The 15,139-nt window shown below is 37.7% G+C and overlaps 4 protein-coding genes across 4 annotated transcripts; 3 read left to right on the top strand and 1 right to left on the bottom strand.

Annotated features, from left to right (window-relative positions):
* Positions 1-184: 184 nt before the first annotated feature.
* Positions 185-2,570, top strand: ATC70_013249 (uncharacterized protein; the record flags this gene model as incomplete). The annotated part of the gene is made up of 10 exons (XM_064832414.1): positions 185-218; positions 273-463; positions 513-602; positions 661-736; positions 792-886; positions 943-1,064; positions 1,119-1,290; positions 1,341-1,450; positions 1,506-1,640; positions 1,697-2,570. The coding sequence occupies 10 exons, from the start codon at positions 185-187 to the stop codon at positions 2,568-2,570; spliced, it is 1,899 nt and encodes a 632-aa protein (XP_064678673.1).
* Positions 2,571-7,618: 5,048 nt separating this feature from the next.
* Positions 7,619-10,807, bottom strand: ACU9_2 (Malate synthase, glyoxysomal; the record flags this gene model as incomplete). The annotated part of the gene is made up of 6 exons (XM_064832413.1): positions 7,619-8,288; positions 8,363-8,655; positions 8,736-9,247; positions 9,331-10,023; positions 10,100-10,372; positions 10,441-10,807. 6 exons carry the CDS (start codon positions 10,805-10,807, stop codon positions 7,619-7,621), a joined length of 2,808 nt encoding a protein of 935 aa, XP_064678672.1.
* Positions 10,808-11,247: 440 nt separating this feature from the next.
* Positions 11,248-11,505, top strand: CFAP20 (Cilia- and flagella-associated protein 20; the record flags this gene model as incomplete). The annotated part of the gene is made up of 1 exon (XM_064832412.1): positions 11,248-11,505. The coding sequence occupies one exon, from the start codon at positions 11,248-11,250 to the stop codon at positions 11,503-11,505; it is 258 nt and encodes an 85-aa protein (XP_064678671.1).
* A 409-nt stretch (positions 11,506-11,914) lies between these two features.
* Positions 11,915-12,076, top strand: ATC70_013246 (uncharacterized protein; the record flags this gene model as incomplete). Its single annotated transcript, XM_064832411.1, has 1 exon — positions 11,915-12,076. One exon carries the CDS (start codon positions 11,915-11,917, stop codon positions 12,074-12,076), a length of 162 nt encoding a protein of 53 aa, XP_064678670.1.
* Positions 12,077-15,139: the final 3,063 nt, after the last annotated feature.

The raw sequence follows: 15,139 nt of genomic DNA, 5'->3' as shown, positions 1-15,139 counted from the left end.
CAATGACAATAAAAGAATGAAAAGAAAAGAACAGTTTGTGGAAATTTGAGCACTATTTCCTTGCTTCCGTCATCGACCGGAGGTGGTATAAGTCCGGACAAACAGTATTTCTAAACACCGACCTATTTTATCAATATTGGCTGATCTCAATACAAGCAGCAGTACAAGATCGAATACTATCAAAATGGAAGGTCTCCAAGATAAACTGAGCAATTTTGGTAGGGCTTAATACGTGGCGATTTATACATATATTATAACTGATAGTTGCTCAGATTACTGGACGTCAATTGTTCCTAGCGCCTACGATATCACGGCTTACGACCTTTCTTCATGCAAGGCGCGCATCACCAACAAACAAACTTGCCATAAATGCCTGTCTAATGATATATCTTTACTGATAAAAACGTTTCCTGATGATAAGGATAAGACAAAGAGTTTGAAGAGAATGGAGAAGAAACTGAAGGTAATTGCGAACAAATTGATATTCGATACGAGTCTCTGACCTAGCTTAGAATATCGGCAACGACAAGATAAACAAGGAGTTCTGGAAAACAACGGCAGCAAAACTTTACAGTGAGCATTTAAAGAGAGAAGCAATTCAGGTATGTGATGAATGATGATATGCTGCTAAGACTTTTATCACTCACTCGTTGTAAATAGGCTGAAACAGAGAATACAACAAGAAAAGTAATCAACAAGACAGCAGTGGACGTCTTTGGCTTGGCTCGAAATCCAGGTTTGTGTTTTGAATTTGGGAAAAACACTCAACTCGCAACTTAGCCTATTCTTAGACGTTGGATCAAAGAGAAAGCTCGAGCAAAGCCATCGTGATGAAGACCAATTGCCAAAGAGATCAACACGTTCCAAGGCTAAATTAGACGAAATGGTAAGTGGATTCTGGAAGCATTCTGTACAAGAAACCAAATATATTGTATGTTTTAGGAAGAAGCAGATAATATCAAAATTGGAGATGGACCTTCCGTTGGTACAATAATAAAGAGGGAAGCAATCAAGCTTTTCAAGAAAGGCACGCCCACAGACTCGCGCAAATATAAAATAATGACGTTGGTATCAAATGTGTAGCTTTATTTTGCTGAAATTAACCATGCAATCGTTAGGAATGGGCTCTCTAGCATCTTGGACGTAGCGGATATCACAGAGACATCACAAAAAGCATTATTCGATCATTCAGTTTGGTGTAAACTTGAATCCATGTACACCCAAAAGTACAGCGTTTCCCTCATTGAAGTGCCTGGTATTGTGTTGTCTACTTGGAGAATTGTTTGTGCGGTAACTATGCGTCTTTTTCTTGCTATGGATGCATACTAAGGCTATTTTAGCTGATAAAAAAGTCAAGAGATACTGAAGCTGGACTCAAGTATCTTTACCAAATTTACCCAAAGCATATGAAGAAGCCATATTTCTATCTGCTGAAGATTTGTGAACACATGTAAGTTCAAGTGACACAAAACTGCTACTGTGAACACTTATTCATTCTTGAGTAGGTTGGAATTGGTTGATGCCCGTGCTGACATGCTACTGGGAAAGAATGATTACTCTGAAAATGATTATCTGTCGTTTATCTGGTCTCGTTTCTTCAACCTTCTCTTCCCAAGCAAGGAGAAAATCAAAATCAAAACGTAAGTAACATCAAGTAATTTGGAATGATCCAATATCAACAATAGCGTTTTACTAGAGGAGAAACCACTTCTGACTACACCGCATGGAACAAATCTCAATTGTATACGGGCTCATCCAACATAGTCGGTTTTAAAATAGACATTCGGTTCCTGGTCAAGCATAGCAATATCGACATTGACTTGTGCGCTGCGGAATTGGCCAGAAATGATGGTGACGAAAAGATCATAGATGATGAAGGTAAACTCAACAGAGAGGCCAAGGACATCTTGGATAATTTGGTCACAATCATCCCACAATCAAAGTCAACTGTCAGCTCTGGTTGGACGTTTCAAATTGGAGGCTCCTCGTGCTTTGTCAGTTCGATTCATCTTGATGCCAACGGCTTGTACGTGGTTGTTCCTCAATACCAATTTGTGTTACCAGCATCATTGTCTGAATTGGACCTTTTTCCGGACATCTTGGCCAAGCTATTGACATTTCGTCAGTCTATGTATTCCATTGCTGATGTCGTCCAAGAGACATTGAATCAAAAGCATTCTGTGGGCACTGCTTTGGGTAGAGCTGGAACCAATGAGGAAATAGACCCCAGAATTTGTTGGATCAGAGACTCATACTATACACCCCCAAGAAACACTGCTCCTATTATGCCTACTTGCATTTTCGGTGTCGCTCCTCCCCCATCATCTATCCTAGACAGGTTGCTCTCCGTGTCGTACGAAGAACGTAAAGCAAATGACTCGACGTACAAAGGCTGCAAATTTGATGAAAACGGTTGGACATTTTATCAAGGTCATTGGTACAACAGCATTACAGAAGAGCGTGTAACGTCATCTCCCTATAATGACAGCGACAATGAGAGCGAATTCAATATTGACGAATCCAATGTTGATAAAAGCAAATCAAGCATTATCGACAGCGCCTCTGACTGATTGCCTTTTCTTTGTTCAACATTACTTGCTATTTATCATCATCCTCATCCAAACACAACCACATTGCACATAATCGATCATTCTCTTGTCTATGCTAGCTATAAATATATATATACCATTATAACCTTTCCATTTTACCAAGTACTTGTAATTGGGTGCACTACCTTTGTGATTGATAATGGCTTCGACGACATGCGCATTTGAAGGATTGTCTCTAGTATCACTTGTGCTAATCAACTTGATTTGTTGCGTAGGTACATCTCTAGCCGAGAACGAGTTTGCTCTATTAGTAAGAATATAGCTTCCATTTCTAGTACGACCATGAACGTAGAATGAACCTGTCAGTAAATATGCCCATTGTATGGATTGATGAAATTATCTCAAGCTCTATTGTTTCCAGTGCATATGTATTAGTGCATCATACATTGACTGCCTCTATGAGAATATTCGCCAAATCGTAAAATGGCCTTATTTAATGTCCAAAGCATGATTACTGACTGTACTGCAGTGTATATACTGGAGTCAGGTCAACGTCTTTTACACTCGTTACCATGGATGAATTACAGTTAGGCAAAGTGACCCTGCTGCCCGATATTTTGCCAAATAGGAGATGATAGTGCTGAAAGCAGACAACAAGTATTCAATGCGCAGTTGGGAGTCAGAGAATTGGTTGTGGAGATCGTATGTTTGATGGATTTGCAGTATATGAACTTTGACTGCTCAGTTCGGATTAGTATTGTTGAAATATCTACGAAATAGACATTGCACCATGAAATTGACATATTCTTCGTTCTGTTGCTCTAATATTGCGCTTATATTGAAACCGTAGGTAGGTGTCACCATTATATATATATATTTGAGTGGTGAGATCTCTACAGCAAACATTATTTGTAAAAGGCGCATGTGCCATTTCTGTAGTCAATAAAACGTGATAATAATGAACAGCACTTGTGTCGTTCACTATATCAAGCAGGTCGAATCTCATGACAAAGTAAACACATCACTCCGGATTTGCATGCCGCAAACACTTAGACACTGTATTAATCATTTCTATCTAAATGTATTTCTTCTGCCCTCTATGTGTCACTATGCTGATCAAAGCAAAAGGATGCTGCTACAGCTTTTTGGGGCCGGTAAGTTCTTAAGCATTGTAATTTGTCGAAGCGTTTTGATACAATTTCTGTTTGTCATTTTCGACATGTTCTATACAAACAAACATCCATTATTTTGGCAAAGTTGATGCGTATGGTAGCAGCTGAAGATGGCCGGCTATCAACAACACGTATACATATGGAAGCGATGGTAAACCTGAAGAAGGAACATAGGATTTCCATTACCGCGACATTTACACAATGTATAAAACTGTTGGTTGACAATTCAATGCGACCAGAAAATGGAGGCTAACATGGGCCACTCTCTAGCATATAGCATAAATTATCAATCGCGAGCATTAAGTGACACGACGAAAATACACAAAGCTTAGAAAACAACGGAAGATCGATTCTAAATGTTGCGAAAAACACTTTTGCTGATACATGCAGCATGGCTATGCCAATAGTAGTTTACACAGATGCAACAAAATCAAAATGATTTAGACAATAGTAATATCAGATGATGCAATTATCAATGTTTATATCGTATATACAAAATAGATTATATTTAAAGCTACATTCTTGTACGAGGTTGAAGCCACTGAAAGAAGCATTCGCTGCTGTTTTTTTTGGATGATTACTATTGATCTATCAAACTTTCTACGACAACGTTTGATTGTTCAACTTGTGATAAACTGACAGGTTTCAGATGGTTGTAAATAACGGAAAGAAATTCATGGATGGAATATTTTATTGCAGCAGGAGTGATACAAGGATGGCACTACAACCAGAACGCTATACAATTTTGGTAAATGATGCGCTTGTATAATGAATTTATTTACTCCAGGTGTTTGGTTTCATGATTGCTTATTTTTTTTTGTGAATTAATTTGTACTAGCAATTTCATCATTGTGCTTTCACAGGTTAAATAGATCCATCGACTGATCACTGCTCATGATGTAGGCATAAATAGGAAGAGTTCATACACCCACTAGCGGTGCAAATGCCATTAGCATTCAAATACGCAAAATTATCAGGTATTGAAGCAAATAGGCGGAGAAAATTGCTTATTTTCGAATGCTTACAAATACCTCAATCATGCATATTTTTAGCTCAAAATTTTTGTACAAAAATACTTTGACATCTTAAAAGAGATTTCCATGCCAAAAAACCCATTCTTATAAGTATTTCGAGGCACAATACATCTTCAAAAACAAGGACTCTACCAAGCCGGATTAGTCGGAGTTCAAAAAGAGCCTGACTTTAATCACCATTGATGCAAAAATAGCATCCCAAAAATCCTGTTTTGACGCGATAAGAATTAGTTTTGCCAATAGAATAATGCTGTAAATAGACGATATGATAGCCCACAACAAGACGAATCGATACAAGGAAAGAATGTGCAATAAATTTGCCTTATTGAGTACAAAAATATCAAAAAAAAGAATTTTTAGACGCTCCAGATAAAGGTGTTAAGCACAAAGAATAAAAGGATTATTATTTGTAGCTTATAAAAAATGTTCAATATTATAAAAACAAGAAAAGACTTATTTGAATAAGATCAGACACAAAAACTAAAGATTTATTGATGAAGACAAGAGTTATTCTATTTATACTAAGTTCTGAATGCCAAAGTAGCAATTTATCTTGTACAACGCTTATCACATCTGGTGAACCTCAGTATTTAGATAGCTGAGATGCACTTCACTTATCATAGCTTGTCCATGTTGTTGCACAACACAGACATATCTACCCATCAAGAATACCTTAATCTTTATAGACAGTTGTAGCCCTTCTGGCACAACAAAAGGCAAAAAGTGCGAATTTAGGAAATTTTACTCTCGGAACTGAAGTACTGTTACAAAGTGGTTTATTGTAATGTAAATGGTAATAGTGAAATAGAGTAAATGTATAGATAAATATCCAAAGTAGATTCGTCTATAGAAATGAGCACCAGGTTTATAAAGACCCAACTAATAAAGAATACAGAAATAAAGAAACAGATGTAAAAATATAATGATGAAAGTAGATAAAATACAATGAATCAATATGTTAATGTATACAAAGGATTCAAAGGATTATATAATTGATAAGTTCAATGCGAAATGAATTAGACTAGATTCCCATCATAAACAAAGCCCAAACTAAACGTCATCTCAATCAAACCATGCTACCATCCGCAGATAAGCATGCATAATAATAGTATTAGCATAAAGATGGCAAGGGTTAAATGCTATAAAATTAACAGATGACAGATACTAAAGTAAATGTCAAGGGTATTGTAATGTGTTGTAACATAAATATACCTAAAAAGGATACAAGCTCAACACTAAAGAGCTACTCTTTAGACATGATTCAAAAACAATATATTGAAATGTCGTTCTTGATCCATCAGATCAACAACTATATGTCCCACAAAAATATATAAAATAATGGAATCACTGGCAACTACTAAATTGCTGCCAGATAAGAGGTATAAACAAAATAATATTAACTGAGACGTAGGGTATACATTTTATTGCACATTATCCTAATTTCAAATAAAGAAAAATTTTAACAGTTTTCTACCTAATAACATGATTTGGTCACTGCCGTAGAGTAGTCGCTCTATATAAGGCCGTCCTACATAAGGCTATGCGGGGAATAAGGCTGAAATCTTTCAAAATTTTTTTTTACCAGTTATTTAGCCTTAATGGCCTAATTTTATATAAGGTTACAGATTCTAAAAATCTTAGCCTTATTTCATAGTGGGAATTGCTGCGATTGAATTTGGGCCAATCAGATATTAAAAAATAAAAGTTTTTATTGAAAAGTAGTACATTTAAACAAAATAATCACGTAAATCTGTTTGATTTTTCTCTGATACTTCCTCCAATCTGATATCGTTCAGATTCCTACGGATAGTTTTCAACATGGACTTTTCTTTTTCATCTATTGGGATGGTATGATACAAGATAGTTTCATACGCATGCTTCAACTCCTTCCTTATTTCCTTCGTATCAACATCGTAAATCTCTTCCGGTTCCTTCTCTACCCCCAAGCTCTTGTGATCCCTGGGTAACATCATCGCCATCCTCAGATTCAACAATCACGGGATTAAAAACGATCGCATCAGACTCATCTGCATTTAGATCTAAGTCGTTTACTTCAGTCACCAATTGAACCCCATCATTACACTACGGCCCAACTGATGTTCTCATGAGCACCTCGATGTTCCCATATCAGAACATTTGGCTTTACACTGTGAAGATAGTTATCAGATATGCGCTTTTAAATGGTACGGTCAGACTTTTTGGGTTCTTTTGTTTATTTTCCGTACCGAACGACAATTCGTAGCATCATTATCTACGAAGTTAGAAGCCTCCAAACTTGCTCAATTTGAAACAAATCAGGGAAAAAATCACGTGACCCGAGTTTCTGGTTACTTTGAGTCGCCATGTCAAAGTGGTAATATTCCTGACTAACAAACTGAAGGTCGTCAGTTCGAATCCGAGCAAACTCGTTTTTTCTTCGTTGGACGTTAACCTTGCTGGGTTAATTATGCTTTTCTCAAATGCTTTGATGGTCAGTGATGCGGATCCTTTTCTTTTATTATAATTATTTTGCGCATGCCTTCATGGACAACAAAGCTGTAAGAGGTATACAAGTATGATTAATGAATGTAGCTATGTATTGTATTGACAAATGTATTATCTTTTATTTCGTAGCCTCAAGTGGGTAGTTTTACGCGAAAGCAAAAAAAAAAAAATCTGTATGTTGCAATTTCAATCCTCGTTAAAGGTTGCGAATATCGCCAGCATCGATCGACATATCTTGTTCAAACGCATGGTAGTTTGCAATGACGCTAAAGTGCAAGTCGTTATCCAAAGATTTCACCAATCCCACTTGCATCTCAACATCGTCAATAGAAATGACAGCATACTTGGGATCAATCACTCTCGGCACCCTTCTTGCAATTTATTGTTCGACAGGCTCATTCATACGAACAAAAGGGACAGACCTGTCGTGAGAAGCAACACCATGATTTTTCATGGTTTCAACGAAAGCCAAAAAGTAGGTGGACCCATCATAGACATGTTGGAAAAAGAATATCACTCGCGAAACAAACCAACAGGAGACAGGGTGGTTAAGTCGATTAAGGTGAGTTGACCTAAACATGACCAGATGGTTGCTTCTACGAAACTCATGCATCTTCTCTCTGTATATTTCTGATCCTATGAGAGTAGAACCGATTAGAGCACGATGGGCAACCTTGATGGTCATTGACAATGGACTGTTCAGCCTTTGAAGAGAGAATATCCTGCAATAGTATTTCGACAAAGCACGCTTGAATCTTGCAATTGGAACACCATGGAGTTCAGTACGATCAGTACCATCGAAGCCAAAATGATAATCCAAATCTGTCTCTTCTTGATCAGGTTCCCACAACTGTGAGCTTGTTAGAGATTCTGGATGATTGAGGTATGTGGTGGATGCATATGGCTGTGGTCGAATGCCTTGGAGGAACTCATTTGAGTCGAAGACCCTTTTCAGCTGGTTTCTGATTGCAACAATTTCAATCAAGTTGGAAGATTGCTTGCCTGTCCTTGACTTGCCAGTTATCAAATCACCAAACTTTTCAATGCTTCTGTAAAATGGATGATGTTGTTATGTAAGTAACTGGATGTGTGTGATAACACATAGCATGTATAGATGACTAACCGTTCTTGACTTCGTGAGGAGTAGGCTACAATTGGCCCCATTTCTCTTATCATCCACACTACATGTGTAAGCTGATGCATTACGTGACGGAAGACCGAAAGTGACAAGCACATGGCATCCCTCTGAGCTTTGCAGTAGTCAATGAAGAAGTCAATGCATTCATCAATCTCTGCCAACCTAGCCTCAGTGAACTCCCATTGCAATGCAAGACAGACGCCTCTAACCAGCTTCATGATTGCTTTCCTAGCCTGTGGACTGGCTAATTCTGGGACAAAGAGAGTAGGTATGATGGTCTATTTCAAATCAAAATAATCAGATCCTAATTCACGACTTACATGTGTACGTTTGCAGATTACAGTGGATCTGATCTTACCAGCAAATTATCAAGATAGTCAACACTGCGGGTGCCTCGTAGCTTCTCCACCAGATTCAAAAAGCTTCCATCAAATGCAACTGGTATATGTGATCTTGTGTCCTCAATTGCTTTGCCAATCTCGAACAGCCGTTGCTTTGGAATGAAAAATGGATAATTTTCTCGCTCCAATTCACCATCTGGATATGTGTAGAAGAACTTTGTGTTGTTCGGAGACAGGCCGACAGTGAGCATTTCGAAGAGTTCTGAACCAACACCTCGTGCTAATGTATGCATTTCTTCGAATCCAAAGCATTGGGGTGCAATGCATGACGATAGCTGATTGAAAAGGCTGACACCGTTGAATCCAAGGTTGGACTCAGCCCTCTCGTAATCTTCATTCGTACGCATGCTTCCAGCATTTGGAAAGTACATCCCATGGCTGCGATTATCAGGGTGCATACCACGCGAAAGACACCAACGACAGCCATACTCAGATGCATGATGAGCACACTTGCTCCAGTCAAACACGGCTAGAATAAAGCAGGTAGGTAAATCAATTTAATGTTAGCCATTGTGGATGCTGATTAGTTGCTTTATCAATCAGGATATTTACCTGGAGTATCACCACCACAAATTAGAGGATAAACCTTCAAACGAATTGGCCCAGCATCATTTGTTTCGACTACCATTCCATACGTGGAAAGCCACTGGAGCTCTGCCAAGATGATGGAAATGAACGAGTCAAATGATTTGGGCTTCTTTTTTCTTGGAAAGATACAAAGCTCGTGCGTGTACTCCTCCTTGTAACGCTTGTGTGGATCGTAATTGAACACTGTTAAATGAATAATTGTGAATAGCCGATCACCTCTCTTTTCAACTACAAAGCCATCATTCATGATCGCAACTGCGATATCCAGGTCATTTGTGAAATGCGTATTCTTGATGGACTTGTACGTGGCGCCGTCAAATACGTCAGCAATGATAGCATCGGATGGATTTTCTTCAAGGTCTCTGTTGTCGTAGGCATGTCGGTACCGAAGCTCCTCTCTCTTTATTGGATTCGCAACTAATCGTGATACGATGTCTCCAATTGACATGACTTTCATTGTTGACAGGGCTCGACGATCTCCCCGTGCATCGTATCTTTCATGGGAACGAATATCACAAATTGTCTCTTCGTCGTCTACTTCCAATGCGTACAGCTTGCAGCCATTGATACACACATCATATTCATGGGATGTCAGCGATGATTGGCGCTGAAGCATGCTTTGCACACGAGGGCCATGCATGATCTCCGGATTGCTTTCTATCAGTTCATGGGGGGGAGGATCGGAAGCTGGTAAGTTATTGTATAAATGACATATCATTGCAATGCGAATTACCTCGACTAATTTTCTCTGTATCTCTCAAAACAGTGTTCATCAACCTGATCAACTTTCTGTATGCATCCCGTGGTATGGCAAAATCATTGACGATATCATACGGCTCAATCGAAACCAGTTCTGTGGTTGTATATGTATTTTGGTTGATGTCTTCGAGGGATTTGCAATCGTAGAAGCAAGCCTGATCTTCTGCATCTGGGTCGACTACTCCAACTGTCTTGTATTTGACATTTAGCAAATCAAATTCAAGCCCTGGTTCTTCTGGATTGTCTCCTGTTATCGCATGTGTGGAATCCGCTATTGTGAGTATATACATCTACTTTAGCGCTGCAATTCCTTACCATTATTATCGACAATAGGCAGCAGATCAGCAGCACCCGGCGTCTGTTCAAAGTCTGCGTAGTCGTAATCAGCATCGTCAGCAGCAGGAATCATTTCTTCAATATCACTCATGGCATCATCATCATGCAGTTGGTTTGCATGATCTGAATTGGCTGTGACTAGCGCACTGGGGGGAGATTGTGGCTGTATCAGCGTTGTTTCCACTGGAGGTTGCTCTTCCATTTCAACATCTTGGTCTTCATTCAAAATGGGAGCACAACAGTTTCGGCGATGGTTGCGTAGAGCACGGGCACTGTCAAAGCTGGTATAGCAATTTGTACAGAAGGATGGCTCTGTTTCTCGTGATATACGGATTGAGAATGACATGTTTGGAGAAACCAAGAAAAATAGGCAAGTAAAAACAAATTTCAAGTGGCAGCTTTATATACTAATTCAAGTTTTATATGCGCTCGCCAACAAATGCGTTTATCATCGTTTACAAGCAAGTGATACGTAGCCTTGCATATAACGTTTGGTAACTCAAAGTCCAAGATCAAGTAAGGAACGTGTTTCCTATGATGTGATATGTCGCCTCAGGCTACCTCTACGTCATTTCACTTTCAACATCATGTCAAATCGAGTGGTATTCACTGTGCACATATGCTTATACTATGGGCGTACAATGAGGTCAGCATTACTTGCATGAAGCCTGTGAGCCGAATGACGCTCAACAACGTGGTGGTGTGTGCGCAACGAGATATACGGTACAACACAACTCTGAACATATCTTTTCTTTGCTTACTAAATTTTTATTATCAGCGCGAACCATGAACAACAACAACAACAACGCTGCCAGCATTGACTTCACCGCAAGACTCTTGCAAGAAATGATGGCAATGAGATCCGAAATCAGCCAACAAGGCGTACAACTGAACGTCTTTGTTGTGCCAGAAGGGCTACAACTGTCTATAAAGATTAAGGTATTCTTGATGGGTAGATATGTCTGTGTTGTGCAACAACATGGACAAGCTATGATAAGTGAAGTGCATCTCAGCTATCTAAATACTGAGGTTCACCAGATGTGATAAGCGTTGTACAAGATAAATTGCTACTTTGGCATTCAGAACTTAGTATAAATAGAATAACTCTTGTCTTCATCAATAAATCATTAGTTTTTGTGTCTGATCTTATTCAAATAAGTCTTTTCTTGTTTTTATAATATTGAACATTTTTTATAAGCTACAAATAATAATCCTTTTATTCTTTGTGCTTAACAGTCTTGAATGATGGATTTCGACAGCAATTCATGTCGCCATTGGAAGACGCAGGCAGCGATTTGGCAACAAGAAGCATCCTGGATCCCACTTACAAAAGCCAGGTACTATCTAACAGCAACAGAAGAGGTCCTCGGGTAACCGAAGCAAACCCTACCGGAAGGGCCAGAGCTTCTCCTGTGGAGAGATACAACGCAATGCTCCAGCATTTGCACAAACTATGCAATGGGGCATCTGTACACGATTTGACACCAGGACAGCTCAAATTACGCAGGAAGAAGCTCCACCGCACAGCAAAGAGGGCCTTGGAGGCTATACTGATGATGCATCCGAATATCCCGCATTGGAATGCCCTAACAACATTTCTCAAACACCGAAGTAATCGGTGTTTGAAATATAGGGGGAGGTAGCACCAGGTATCCTCAGGTAGCCTGAGGTATCCTTTATGAACATCACACACTAAAAGCTCGCATATGCAAACCTATATAAGATAGAATAAGGTAAGAAACAGGGTTAACAAAAAAAAAATAAAAAAAACGGGGATAATTTAGGGTTAAGGTAATACCCCGTCTGGGTTAGGGGCGACAAAAAAAAGTCAGAAATTTTGAAAACAAATTAAGCCGATAAAAAGCTGGCGCAATTTAAAGACAGAACAGTATTTGAAACTTAGCAGCTGGCCTATTGGATGACGAGATATACGAGTTTAAATCCGGAGAGCTGGGAACGTCTCACATTAAAATTCGTTAAAAACAAGGCCAATTGTGCTGAAACTAACCAGATAAGCACCTAAAGCTTGTATAATTGTATTAAGGATTTCAAAAAAAAGCAGTTTAGACTTATTCCTGAGAGTTAATATGAGATTTGTATCGATGCATTTTTTCACCCTTATCAAAACCAAAAACGCGTTTAATGTGGCCGTATAAAGCTTGAACTAGTAGCTGAGGCTTCCAAATAGCTATGCATGCTTTGAAACAAGAAAATTTAATTAGTAAATGCTGAGATATAAGCCTTCAAAGTATGGTGCTTTAGGCTCTAGAAATTGGAGCTTACAAGTCTACGAATTTTGCTTTCACTGTTTTTAAATTTAGTCAGTTGGTAGCTTGGAACTAGCAGACTATACCAGCGTTTTAAAATTTCAAAACGCATTACTAGAGCGGGAGATATCGGCATTTAAGTGTTTTCAAAATGGCCTAATAACATTTCTGGGCGACTCACGCCGTGAGTCGTCGAGAAATGGTACCTTAGGTACCATGGGTACCATGGGCATTATGCTAAAAGCCAATCAGAACAAAGGGTAAGTGATACATAAGAATAGGATATCCTATTACTACAGGTATCATTTGAATGGCCAATCAGAAGCAAGACTCACGGTGCTTGGATACCTTGATACATGAGGTATCATTCCTAATAACATTTTTCAAACACCGAGGTGCTCGATGTTTGAAAAATAGGGGAAAGTAGCCTAAGATAACCGAAGATAGCCCAGTTCGCGTATGCAAACTTACAGAAAATGTTATCCAGTTATTATCTCACCCGAGATTGCTTCACTGAACGGTCTCATATATACCACTACATAGAGCGTGCTCTGGAATAATTAGTAAAAAAAAATAGTTTGAAATCATTATATCATTAAACTGCTATAATCAATTTCAGTTTTACTATTAAAAAAAATATATAAAGCTCTTAACAGTAGTAAGAGAGCACCAGCCAACTTATAAATATGCTATCAAGCGTCAATGGTTAATTAGCATTACACTTTCTTGATATGTTATCATAAATCTCAAATAAGTCATCAACATCACTCATCAATATTGAAAAATAGCAATTGAGGAAAATGATGAACAAGATACAACTTATCATGGGCTTTCAATATGATACACGACAAAACAAACGTTGATATAATAGGGCAGAAGAATAAACAAAGTGAAAAAAAGGAGGGAGTAGACAAAAAGTAAGAACACCACAAGAAGAGATTGGGATATTAGACAAAGAATATATAAAAGAGGGAATGTGATAAAAAAATGAATAGTGACAATTAAAAGAAACAAATCAAAACAGAATAGAACAAAGAAACAATGAAAAGAATAAGAAAAGGTTGTGATATTAAGAAAAGAACAAAGAAGGGAAAGGATGAGACTGAGATAATAAGAAAAGAAGCAAAAACAAGTATGGGAACGAATACTGGATAAACAAGGACCCGACAAAACAGGAATTAAAATGATAAAAAATAAATACATAAAAAGAGAGAGAAATTGAGCAAAAATAATAAACAGAAAAGAATGCAAAAGAGTAAATAAAACAAAACAGATAGAAAAATTGAGACACTGAGGAAAAAAAGTACAAATAATAGGCAAAATCAATAAAGGGAAGCAAAGAAACCCATGAAAAGACAGAATGTAATATATAAGACAAAGAAAAAAAAAGATATATAAAAGGAGATGGTAGGAAAGCAAAAAGACGAAAGAAACGGAAGTAATGTAAATAATAAGAAGCAAAGAAAAGAGTAATAATAAATTGACAAAAAAAAGAGGAATGAAGTAAAAAAAGCGAAAAAAGAAGTAAATCAAAAAAAAATAAACATAAAAGAAAATAGGCAAACATAAAAGAAAGACGAAAGAAACAATGACAAGGAAAGAAAATGCGATAAAGAAACATAAAGGAATAAATAGAGAAAAAAAGTCGAAAAGAAAAAGGTTCGAGAAGGAGGATAAAGAATATAAGCAGAACAGAAAAGGGAAATATGAAGATAAATCAAAGGAAGAGACCGGGAGAACAAGCAAACAAAGAAAAAAACGGAGAAGCAAAAACGCAAATATAAACAGAGAAAAGATATATGAAAAAGAGAAAGGTGGACAAAAACACAGACAGAGAAAGGGGGTTAGAGAGAATGGAAATACAGAATAACAAAAACAGAGAAAGTATACGCAGAGAGAAGGGAGAAACAAGCAAGAAGAAAAGGGAAGGATAGGGGAAAAAATGCACAGAGACGAGGAAATGGAATAGGAAGAATTATAGAAAGAGAAAGGACGAAAAAACTACGAAAAAAAATACACAGAAAAGGAGAGAAGAATAGACAAAAAAGACAGAAAAGGGGAAAGGGGTAGAGAAAAGAAATAGACAAAGTAGAAAGAAATAATAACAATAATAACAGAGATAAAGAAAAAAAACAAACAAGAGAGAATAAGAACAGTAAAAAAAAAAAATAAATAAAAGAAAATAAAAAGCTATACAAATAAAAGGGAGAATACATTACCATAGCGGAGCGAATACATTACCATAGCGGAACGAATACATTACCATAGCGGAGCGAATACATTACCATAGCGGAACGAATAAATTACAGTAGTAGAGAGAGAGAAAAAAAAACAATTACCGCTATACAACGAACACGATGATATTTATATAGCAAATAGTAAACATAAATGCATAACAACATTTCACAAGC

The sequence above is a fragment of the Mucor velutinosus genome, assembly GCF_035048745.1.
Source record: "Mucor velutinosus strain NIH1002 chromosome Unknown tig00001575, whole genome shotgun sequence".
NCBI classification, from domain to species: domain Eukaryota; kingdom Fungi; phylum Mucoromycota; class Mucoromycetes; order Mucorales; family Mucoraceae; genus Mucor; species Mucor velutinosus.
This window is presented reverse-complemented; position numbering and strand designations above follow the sequence as displayed.